The sequence below is a fragment of the Anthonomus grandis genome, chromosome 17 (genome assembly GCF_022605725.1).
Source record: "Anthonomus grandis grandis chromosome 17, icAntGran1.3, whole genome shotgun sequence".
Classification (NCBI taxonomy): domain Eukaryota; kingdom Metazoa; phylum Arthropoda; class Insecta; order Coleoptera; family Curculionidae; genus Anthonomus; species Anthonomus grandis.
In genome coordinates, this window is record NC_065562.1 from 9,479,085 (window position 1) to 9,492,167 (window position 13,083).

The 13,083-nt window shown below is 32.9% G+C and overlaps 1 protein-coding gene across 1 annotated transcript in view; it reads left to right on the forward strand.

The window, feature by feature from the left end:
• Nucleotides 1-13,083, forward strand: part of LOC126746543 (uncharacterized) — a 112,248-nt gene that overhangs the window by 30,755 nt on the left and 68,410 nt on the right. Inside the window, exon 2 of the mRNA XM_050454851.1 lies at nucleotides 5,969-7,517. Coding sequence (XP_050310808.1) covers nucleotides 5,969-7,517 — 1,549 coding nt within the window. The remainder of the gene's footprint in view (nucleotides 1-5,968; nucleotides 7,518-13,083) is intronic.

Consider the following 13,083-nt stretch of genomic DNA (forward strand, 5'->3'; position numbering starts at 1 on the left):
TTTTAAACAATTGTTGTTATGGTATCATGTACAAAAGGTAAAAATAAATGCAGCAGATCCTATTTAGGTAATTAATGTTTTTCATAAATTTTAACGCGTCTTAGGGCCATAGTGGCGTAGTGACGCTTTTTTGGACATGGGTTCCTATACTCAAATGGATTCTTCTGTTGCACTGAACAACCCCCAGAAGTTTGATCCCATAGTTCTGAAACACCCTGTATAAAACGAAACTTAAGCCTAAATATTAGCACTAGGACGATAAGAAGACATTTGCAAGACCAAAAATTATATGGTCGAGTGGCCAGAAAAGTTCAATTTCTAAGAAAAATTAATATAAAACAAAGACTTTTCAAAGGAATTTATTAAGAATAATTTTAATGGACATTTTCAAAGAAATTGGTGCAACATTCTTTTTAGTGATGAGATGAAGATCAACTTATTCAGATCAGATAGAAGATGATTCGTTAGGAGAAAGAATGAAGTATATAATCCTAGAAACACAATAGGCACAGTTAATTACGGAGGTGAAAATATCAAACTGTGAGGCTGTTTTTCCATATTTTGGATTAAGGAGACCATGACAAAAGAAATTTATTTGGATATCTTGGATAGAGTCATGCTAGCATATGCCGAAGAAAACATGCCTATAAGGTGGGTGTATCAATAAGATAACGACCCTAAACATACGGCACGGATTGTTAAACCATGGTTTAAACAAAATAGGGTTTCGGTTCTGGAATGGCTATCACAATCGCTTGACCTTAACCCTATTGAAACCCTTTGGAAGGAGCTGAACCGAGTAATTTGTAAAAAAACAACAAATAAGCAAGATTTATGGAAGTTCAGGAAGCTTGGTATTCTATCCCAGTTGAAACATGCCAAAAGTTGATCGATTCGATGTCACGAAGATGTGCAGCCGTCCTCAAAAATAAATATTATTCTACTGACTCGCTTATCTAATGCTGTCGTTTGTTTACCGGTACATTGTAATTTTAATTTTTTATGGCCATTTTCAAAAAATACTCTTATTTTTTGTCCATCATAAAACGTGTAAAAAATAAATTATTTATTTGTAATTACAAATTAAACTGGCAAAGAATAACGTGTATTTATTTTTTTATCACTGATGGCATATGTTATGTACAAATATGAAATCTTTATTGTTTTTTTCTCTATGTGGCACAATATATTATTAGGAATATTCAAATAAATCTAGGCACTCTTATTTTTTTGGCCTCCACTGTATGTTCGTTCAATTTTGGAATATTCTTCTCAAGTCTGGTCGCCATATTATCAGAACCATATTCAAGAGCTTGAACATATACATTTCTAAAATTCCTTTGGTTTAAATGCGAAAGAACGTACCCGGAAATCGGCTTCTCACATAATCGTTTGCTTGAAAGATTTCAGGTAAAATCCTTACAGGAAAGAAGGGATTCGGCAGATTCGACAGTTCTTACATAAATTAATTAATGGCGTAATTGACTCGCCAGAGATCTTGCAACTTTTAAATTTACACACTCCTTGGCTATCAGCTCGCAGTTCTCAAACTTTTTATCTTTCAATACCTCGAACCAACATTACAAAATTTTCGCCTATACGTAAAGCTTGCAATACATACAACTCTATACAGAATCAATGCGATATATTTAACTGTAGCCTAGCTGAAATTTAAAAAATTCGCTTAATTTAGATAATCTTGTTTTCAAGATGATTTCATGTGTATATACATCGTTTCCACTCTATTATTGGAGTTTCTCTGTTGAGGGATGTAAATAAATAAACAAATAGATATTGGCCTATTGTTTATTGAAAAAAAGCGATGTTACAGTTTATTTTCTTTAGATACATAAAGAATAAGAAAATAAAATAAATCCACAATGTTAGCGAAAGCATAGCTCGATTATAGAACTTTAAGAGGCAATTTCTAAGTTATTCTGGTGCTAAAGTTAATAAAATAAACAGTTATCATTTCAGTATTAATTCTATTTTTGATATCAATAATTTTTTCAACCCTTATGATGAAACTTAAATTATTATTCATAATATTAATTTTTTTAATTGTTTTGATTTCACTAACGTCAGAAATCATATTCTGGCCAATAAGATCCTAGCTCATTCTCCAATATCCCTATTAAAACCATTTCTGGCGCGAAAATCTTGGACCTCTAGGAGTCTTGAAGAACAAGTCTTTGAAGAAGGTTGAGTGCTTGGTATTTTCGCCGGTTTTACTCCAATGAAAAGTTGAAAACTCACCTTTTTGGGTATTTTAGTTTGTGGATACGAAATACCATAGTGCGGGATTATAAGTGGTGAAGTTATATCCCAACTTTCTCAAGGTTCTTTGTTTTGCAGTTTTGTGTTCCCGAGAAAAGGTCAATTCCATTGTCCAAGTCCTAATATTTTAATTTGGCATCTTGGTTTATGATACTCTACGTATTACACATGTAATTTTATATAGGTATACTCAAGCATACAGTTAAAGTTTAACCATCAATACTTATATCTACTTACTGTGTTGGCGATTCCTCAATCTGGGCATTCTTCCACTTTCAGGCTTTTTTTTTTGTTGGTATGGTTTTCATCCACTACTATAAGAAGTAGAAATCTCCACTCATTTACTCCAATAACGTCCACAACATCTACATTGACATCTTCTGTCAAACCGATGTACCCCAGGTCCTTCATCTCAATCATGTAGCCCTCTTGAAGTCAGGTTTGATCAATATTTGTAATGTATAGTGAACCATGCAGTCAGTAAACCACCTAACCAGTAAACCAAAGTCCTATCAACATTTATTAGCCTTACTGTAGTATATTATACTAAATACTAACCTCAAAATTATATTTTTATCACTCTCATTATTAGATTTTCACTACTGTTGTTTTGAATAATTTCATAATAACTAGGTGTATATCAGTTATTTTATTGAAATAGACCATATAGATCTCCTTGTAAGCTGGATAAATAGGCCTATTTCGAAAGTATACTCACGCGAACTTTTAGCCCCAAATAACAGAATATGAGACTTTACCAGAGACAACCAAAGAGACGCGCAACTGTGCGCTAATAAAATATCCGATTATTTTCCATCTTTGTCTCTCTTCGTGAAAGGTGAACGTAGATAGCGCAGATAGCGTTTGCCGCCATAATTCAAACATCGGCTATTAAGCATTTAATGATTTTTTTTAATTAAAATCAGCCGTTATGTCTCAGAAGTCAGAACATCATAATTATGTTCTGAGACAGAACGGCTGATTTTAATTAAAATAATGCAATTTGATAACATATAAATTGGGGAACTAAATAAATTAAATATAATTCTGAAACGTTTTGTATTGTATTCTTAGTATATGGTATAACTATAATATGTGCATGCATTTTCTTAATTATTTTTATAATTTATAATTTAAGACGGTAACAGTAACATGCATATACATAAATGCAATTAAAATATAGAAAGATTTTAATTATCACAGTACTATAATAATATTCCAAAAAATATATCTTTTAGTGTAACACTTAAAATTTAAAAAAATTAATGTTTTGCTGAACATGCTAATATTGTTAGCGAAACAGGTATCCAGAATAAATGAAATTGATTTGATAAAGTGGTAAAACTGTTTTTCTACTAATTAGTAAAGAATAGACAAGTCTGTTCTATTCTATAATAATGAATATACTGTTAAATTTGTATGTGTATGAAATACATATACACATGTTTCATTATTTATCATGCAGTATTTTTTTAATCAATATAAATTAATTAAAAGAATAAAACAGAAAGATTACAGCTAAATTTAAAATAGCAGCAAATAGTCAGCACAGATAGTCCGAACAAATGCTATTCTTGTAATTATTTTAAGTTATATTATAAAAATTAAATTCATTTGAAAATTTATTTATGATTTTTTTTGCAAATCTCCTAATTTTTCGTTTTGAACCTCCATGGAATACCTATTTTAACTACAGCCTAAACAATTACGTTAATAAACATATTTCTGTTCCTAACACAAGTCAAAGCACTAAAATCTGTATCCTACAAAAAACTACAACTACTAACTACTGTAACCAAGTTCACCTAAATCCGGTAGGTAATAAAATACGTAAAATTTAAGCACTCGTCCAAAATCTCAACTAATGATGTAAAACAAAACAAAATTAATCAGCAACAACAACTATGCAGCCATATTAAAATTCACGTATTCATACTTCATGTTGGGCAAGGGTTGCACTGTTGCCGTACTTAATTATAATTTTAGAAATACTAGAGAATTGGATACAAGCTATCCTGTATTTTTGCATTCATTTAGACAGAGATGGAAGAATGTTTCCTCTTGACTGCTCTGATAATTAAATACATTTAGCATTGCGAAAGATTAGTATTCTGGCGCCACCTTAGCTCACCTTTTATAAGGGAAGAAAGAGACAACGAAATACAATACATACAGATTAAAGAGAGCAACAACAATAAAATATATATTTCTATCTAGTTGCACGTCTTTTTGGTTGTCTTCTTGATTTTACCATTGATCTACAGACACTATGTTTAGGAAGAGCAACATAACTTGTTTTTAGAGTAATAAGTTTGATTATTAACTTTTCTTTTAATATAGATTCACTTGAATGTATCTCAGAAGTAAAGCTTTTCTTTTATGTTAATTTTGATTTTTGACAGATAACCTAACTTTCTAAGTTAGACAAGAGACTTTTGGTGTAAGCCCATGAGTTTTAAGGTGCTCTCACACTAAAGCTGTAATTTAATAGCCAAAGTAAAGGGTTAATATTTATTTTATTGTTAATTTATCTCTTTCAGGTACAGTATTAATTACACCATTTGTACATAATATTAAAGGTCAATATAATTATTTGTATTTATAAATCTCCCCGTCTGTTCTTCCTTGTGAGATTTTCTTTCAGGTTTATAGGTATAGGGCTTTTGGTAATTTCTTGTTTTCTTGGTCATCGGGATTTTCTTATCCATCTGGGATAAAGCAGGTGGCGCTTATATTTTATTAAACTCTTGTTGAATTCACGTACCTAGTCCTAGTGCTAGTCGGCTTCTCTTTGAGAAGATCCCCTAAGCTGTCACCTCTATATGAAATTCTTCCTCCTCTCTTCCTCCTTCCATTGGTTCCCTTCTACCCATTTTCTAACCCTCACTCCCCATACTTTTACCCTCCTTTTTCCCTTTTTTCTTCCTGTTATTACCCATCCGTCCTTGAAATTTCGTTTAGTCTATCCAAGCAAATACTTATAAATAATTTATTATTAACCAATTATTTTTTTTATATATATAACAGCGACGAAAATATTATTTTAACTTGGAGCGAAAATATCACGTCTACTCGCTACAGTACATGAGTGCGGAATGAGATAGTTCATATGGTCAAGGACCAGACTAAAATTTGGAAGAGAAGCAAGGTAGTTAATTTAATATAATATTTAAAATGTTTAATTCCGTCCGAAGGAACCCAAGGTATCATAACGTGCTAATAAAAGAGCAAAGTGAAAGAGAAAGGAAGAGACTGTACGTAGCGGACCATATCGATCTAATTGACCAAAGCATGCCAATAGAACAAAAAAATATCAAATTTTAGTAATTTTAACCGCGCATAGAAAAAATAATTGCTGAGTGAAATGAATGCTTCGCCCTATCATACGTATATTCTACCAAATTATTTAATAAGCTCTGATAACATCGAAATTAATTCATGATGAAACTCTAAGATGATTTCCTTTTATGACAGATTTCTCTGATTTGATAACATGGATAACATTTAGTTTCTATAATTGGAATCCAAGGATTCCTTCATATCTTTAAATGATCACAATACACAATACTTCTACTACAACTACACCTATTATAGCTAAAATAGAAAAAAATTCTACTGGTGTAAACCCTCTCATATTTAATTGCCCCCATTGATAAGATAATAACCTAATAAAGTAATTTATTTTTTTCAGATAAGGATGGAGACCAAATTATCTACAAACTGGCATCAGCGTCCCCTGGCGCTCAGTCCCAGCCCGATAATATTCGACATACCGACTTATCAGAAAGTTGATATTTACCCTAGTGATTCGAACGAGTCATTTTTACACTCACAAAAGCTGAGGGCGAGCATATTTGAGTCCAAAAAAGCTTTTTTAAGCCACTCACTCAACGATGATAAAGAAGAAGATGCGCAGATGGAAGAGAAGTCCCTTATAGGGAGCCATTTGGAAAACAGACGCCCGCCATGTAAAAAGATTAGTTTTAAAATAAAAAAACAATCGTCTCTTTATAAAAGGAATTTGACAGTGCCTAGAGTGAGTAACGTGCCAAAAAATACTGTTGCTGAACTAACAAAGAAGTTCAACGAAATGGTGGAGAGCAGGAACGTGTATGAGGAGCAACTGATACAAATGCGGTTGCAAAGGGGTGATAGTGTGTGTAGTGATAAGAAAGTGAAAGTGTCCAGAAAACCCAGTGTTAAAACGAAACCCACGTCCGAAAGTAAGACTTTAGTGATAATAAAAACCACCAGGAAAAATAGTGTTAAGAGACAAAATAGTCAAAAAGACTCACCAAACAGACCGACAACGTTAAATTTAACAAATATTCCCAAAGCCATCATCGAAACGTCCCCTAATGGAACCTCTGTCAAAGCTGCCATAGAGATTTTCGAAAAAAAAACCACAGTTGCTCAAGTGAAAAGTCCTAATAAACCAACCATTCCAGAAAAATCTGCTGCAGTACTTAACTTATCAAGAAAAACTGCCACACTACCTACATCCTACAAGCATATTTCTAGGAGTCCCGAAAAAAAGACTGTTATAACAAAACCGGCAGCAGTAGAATTCAGTGAGGAGGACGTGCCAGTGATCAACATCCCAGCAGTACTGCCACAAAGACGTTGTGATTCTATGTACGAAACCCTAAACTTAAAAAAAGTACAACCAGATAGTAAATCAAAATCTGTAGATAACATTACTAGTGAAGTTAAGCAAATATCAGCGGTCCCAAATGTGTCGTTTCTCTGGAGAGATAAGTCTCCTTCATCGTCTTCCAGTAGATCCTCAATAAATACTTTAGAAAAACCGAAATTGCCTCCTGATTTGCCTCCAAAACCTAATACCAGAGCCAGACCAGTTAAGAAAAAAATGCCTCTACCAGAAGAGGTAGACTACGAGGAAATAAGCCAAGTAAGAGAAGAAACACTTAAAAGTCTAGAGGAAATAACACCTATCGAAGAAAAAGCCCTAAATGAATATGACCACTTAATTAGAGAAGAAAAAGTTTACGAAGAGCTGAGCACTATGGTAACTAAAATTGACGATGGGTATGAACCGATTGAAAGTGGGGAAGTTATTTATGAAACCCTCCCGGTTCCGCCCAGTATTCCTTTGAGGAGATCAAGGCAAGAGCCGCTGCCTCCCAGGCCTCCATCTTCGGTTAGGATCGAGGAAGGGATTTACAACTGCTATGAGTCAATCTATTCCAAGAAAGACGGACTATACGAAAGTATTTATGGTAAGTGATAAGATATTTTATCTGTTATTGTTAGTGAAATAATATTTAATTTGATATGCAAGGGTTTTCATTTGATAACACGGAAATTATATTCTTGAAGTACGTAATTACGGTATTTGAAAAAAAAGGGTTTACCGGATTTATATGTCATTAGGATTTCATTAGTTTTAATTTAGATTTATAATTGTTTACGATAAGTAGCAGCGCAAACGATACGAATCGATTATTGGTTGTAATTATTAGTTATTGGTTCGGAAATTAACATTTGCTAAATACGATAACAATAACATTACCATTTGCATTTTGTTATGTATACAGTGCATCCCAAAAGTTATGTCTAAATTCATTTAAAATTCAGGGGTGTGAAAAAAAACGCTTGGATCCGTCGATTTTTATTTGAAGTTGCGCATTTTTGTACGTGATATTTGTATATACAGGGTTACTCAAAAATAAATTACGACCATCAACTTAATTTTTTGATTAATGAAAGCACATTTTTTTATTTCATTTTTGAATTTTGCGTGGAATTTTACGTATGTTTCATGCATCATGTCCTATACCTAAAGTCAACAGTTGTCGAAAAAAAGATGACCAAACATTATTATTGAAGTTCACCTTATCTCTGAGAATTTTTATACAGAGCAAAATTCCATTCATTCGTGTATTTTTATTGTTAGCTGGTAACCTTGTATTTTCATAGAAACTGTATGACAGTTGTACGCCAAACAGATATTGTCAAGTGTGAAGTGTACGAGCAAAGTTGCGGTTTTCACAATGGTAAAGTTAACGGAACGAGAAAAATAGAAATTCTGTGCATGGTTGGGTTTGGTGATAGAACACGTACTCAAAGAGAATCTGCTCAATTATTCAATGAAATCCATCCTGATCGTCCTCCGATATTCCAAAAGGTGGTGAGTAGAATAGAGGCTAAATTTAGAGAATTCGGTCATTTTAGAGATCTGCCAAAATCTGGTCGTCCTGCTCGAGATGAAAATGAACAACTTGACGTTTTGCTTTCTTTGGAAGAAAATCCATGCCACTCCTCTGGGGCAAAATTACACTGGCGAAATCTATAGTTCACCGAATAGTTAGAAAGCACAAATATCAGCCCTACAAAGTTATTCCTGTGCAAGAGTTATTTGATGATGATTTTGATAGGCGAAATGAGTTTTGTGAACGCTTACAAAACATGTGCAATCGAAATAATAATTTAGTAACAAATATTATTTTTTCCGATGAAGCCACGTTCTGTTTGAATGGTAGTGTGAACAGACAAAATTGTCGATATTGGGCAACAGAAAATCCGCATTGGATGATGGAGGTAAACCCCCCATTAACCCAGTACCCTCAAAAACTAAATGTGTGGTGTGGAATAGTGCGCGGAAGAGTAATAGGTGCCTTTTTCTTTGAACAGAATTTAACGGGACAAGTGTGTCTCGATTTTCTCTAATTTAAATTAGTTCCAGCATTACTAGCTTTATTTCCAAATCCATTGTATCCAGACTATCCTGACGAAGAACTAATTTTCCAGCAAGATGGCGCTCCTTCGCACTATGCTGCCACTGTGCGTACAATTTTGGATGAAACCTTTCCCAATTGGTGGATAGGAAGCAGAGGACCCATGGAATGGCCTGCTAGGTCGCCTGACCTAACACCAATAGACTTTTTTTTATGAGGATACCTCAAGTCAAAGGTATTTGTTAATAGGCCAAATAATCTAGACGACTTGAAAGAGAGAATTCGCAGAGAAGTGCGCGTCATAACTCCGGAAATGATTGAAAATGTGCAACGAGACTTTATTGATCGCCTTGGATATTGTCAAGCCGTGAATGGCAATTATTTTGAACATTTAACTTAATTTTTGTTCTTTTTTTATTTGTTACATTAATCGTCTTTTTTTCGATAACTGTTGACTTTAGGTATAGGACATGATGCATGAAATATACGTAGAGTTCCACGCGAAATTCAAAGATGAAATAAAAAAAGGTGCTTTCATTTGAAAAAATTAAGTTGATGGTCGTAATTTATTTTTCAGCAACCCTGTATACACAAACTTCACGTACAAAAATGCGCAACTTGAAATAAAAATCGACGGGTCCAAGCGTTTTTTTTTTTCGAACACACCCCTGAATTTTAAATGAATTTAGACATAACTTTTGGGATGCACTGTATACATATATGCTTCATGATTCCTATTCAATTGCATATGAATTTTTTCTTATTCATTTTCAAATTCAAATCCAAAACGGTTTTTTGCCAATATCAAAAATGGCAAAACAAATGTACATCCGATATAAATGAAATTAGCAAAAAAATAAAAGTACCTCTGCAAAGGGCATTTTTAAGTGATATATACTTTATAAAAAAAGGAATAAAAAAGCAAACAAAATAAACAAAAGGCAAAAAAAACCTGACGTAATTTCTTTCAATTCATTTTGATTTAGGAGAGCTTGAATTAAAAAGAAAACAATTTATTTACATTTATTACGACGACTGAATCAAGGAAGCGCAGGAGAGGAACCACACCCAGTATATATAAATATACAGGGTGATTGACGAGCAATAGTACGTTAGCCGTATATATAAAACAAAAGGTAGCATTTTTCTGAAAATTTGGTAACCATGGAAACAAACAATGCTCTATCGGTCTAAAATATTTTCAACACTGCTTTGATTTTTTAAACGGAACACCCTATATATTTTTAAATATTTAGATTCTCTAGTTTATTGTGATTCTTCTTTAATTATACTTTCCTATACCTATCTCTAGCGATTTTTGAGAAAAAAAAATTGCGTGTTTTTTTATTAAAAACCAAAGGATAACTAATTGTATATTTTTTAGCTATTTAAGTTCCTAAAAAGCTCAAAATTTAAACATCACTTCAATAGAACATAGGCGCTTACTTAAATTATCTTAGGAATACGTGAAAAAATTTTCAAAAGTTTATTTCAACTGGTTTTGGAAATAAAGGCATTTCTAAAAAAAAAATCGATTTTTACGCTGGGTCCACTTAAATTATTCTAGGAATATGTGAAAATTTGCTGTCGATGGTATTCTGGGCATTCTCCTATACAGCCATATCGCAAATGCTTTCAGATTTTTCCTGGTGGCTTCGACAAGTGTCCAGGATTCTACGGCATACAACAGACATAGCATCGTAAGCCTTACTTTTGTTTCAAGAAATGTGTTGTGATTTTTGAAGATCGCACTCATTTTGTGAAATACCGTCCTTGCTTTTCCTATACGACATTTCTTGTGGACTGTCCCATTGTTCATTTATGATGGTTGTAAGGTAGCAATATTGTTTAATATGTTCAATTCCGGTTTCGTCAATATATACGTGATTTCCATTTATATTTCTTTTGCTGATGATCACTTGTATCCTTTTTTTTACATTGATATTAAGACCATATTATTGACGGTACCGCGTGATATGGTCTATTAACCTTTGCAATACTTCCAAGCTATATGCTATCATCATGGTATCGTGGGTGTATCGGATATTATTCAGTCTGACTTCGTTCAAAAAGATACCTTCTTATATTCCGTTAAGGAATTTGTTGACATTTTTTTCGAATTTAAAGTTGAATATCAAAGACGAGAGGATGTATACATCACAGTTGAGGTCTTTGCATCTCTGCATTAAGACTTAAACTTCAAAAAGTGCCTCTCTGGTTCCAACTGTAATAAAATTACAAAAACCAAATTAGTTTTTAAATATCTGTTATTCGTTTTTATTGTTAATTCTTCTGTAGATGATTTTAAGAAACAATTTTAGCATATCCGACTCATCCGACTTGGTCCGGTAATCCTGGTACTTCTTTGCTCCAGGTTTTTTGCGCAACGCTATAAATTCTGATTGCAGCCATTTTATGGCGATATTTCCAGTTATAGATTCTGTTGAAGATGTCGATAATTCAAAGTGTTCCTTCATCATCCAACAGTTTCAGAAATTTAGCCTCTATGTTATCTGGTCCATTGCTTTTTTTTGTTTTTCATTTGTTTTATTGCTCTTTCTACCTCGTGGATTATATTATCTATTAATATTATCTAGTTCACAGCATATTCCCTGTGGGGTCTCTCAAGGATCGCTTGTAAATCCACTATTATACGCGGTATACGCTATATAAAACAATAATAAACTAATAAAAACATGTAACGTTAAGTACAACGCAGATAATACGCAACAATATTACTCGTTTTTAAAAATCAAGCTCCTGACTCGCTTCATTTAGATTAGCTTCACTGAATTTAGAAAACTTCTGATATTTCCCTAAAGTATTCTCTTTATCTAAATCCATGCAAGTGTTTTTTGGTAATATTTAATTATAAAAATTATATGCAATAAATAAAAAATCAAGTTAATGTTTGGGTGCGTGACGTGTCGTCATAAATAAAGGAAAACGTAAAAAATCTTGGTCTTATCTTTGACAGTCAAAATGCGATTTGACTAGCACGTATCACATGGTATCCAGAAAGCTTATCTTAGATTTAAATTATTATATAACAATTGATACATTCTATCGCATGCATTAAATAAAATTATGTAATTGTCTCATTCTTTCTGTATTTAAAAGTTCTTTACAAAGAGTGCAAAACTCCTATTTGTCTACGAAATTTGTAAATACGAAAGAATTTCTTATAAAATTGTTGTAATATGTACTATGAATCTTTTTATAATAGATTATTATTTGCGGTACAGTACGGCTCTTAATTGTCCTCCCCCTCTTATCTTTTGAATGCGTTTATATAAAAATTTGAAATTTGGCACACATCATTATCAACCTAAATACTACTTTTTGGTCTTTTTAAAAAACTTCAAAATGGCGGCCGGATGCCCAGAAATGTTAAAGAATATTTGACTAATACTTAACGTAATCGGTGAATTGGTCGTCAAGGTCCTACCCAGTGGCCAGCCAGGTCACCCGAACTTACACCTCTGGACTTTTTTTTAAGGGGCTACTTTAAACAAAAAGTCTACGTCACCCAGCCAGAATCTATCTTCGATCTACGTCAAAGAATGATGCATGCCGCAATATTGATGTTGCCGTTTCCAAAATGTTCGTGAAGAGTTCTCCAATAGTTTATTTTACTGCCTTGAAGTTAATGGTGCACATTTTCAACATCTTTTGTAGTGAAATAGTAACATTTCTGTGTTATCTACCTAAAGTTTAATTATTTTGACTGAAAATAGAAATGCAAAAAATAAGATTTTGAAAGGCTGCCATTTTGCTACGCTTATTTTTTAAAATGGCGTCCCGCCGCCATTTTGAAGTTTTGCAAAATGAGCTAGGAACCAAACAGTAGTATTTAGGTTGCTAATGATGTGCGCCAAATTTCAAATTTATATATAAACGCATTTAAAAGATAAGAGGGGGGGACCAATTAAGAGCCGCACCGTGTATACACCTATAGGTATATATTTACAATAAAATTATTTGTGCAATTTGCATGTACCCACCTAATAATATAAATAATAAATTTAAGCGATTGATAACACCTCGTATACATCGAACATCATTGATCATCATGTATGGGCGATATTTTTTTTTATAATATTTAAAG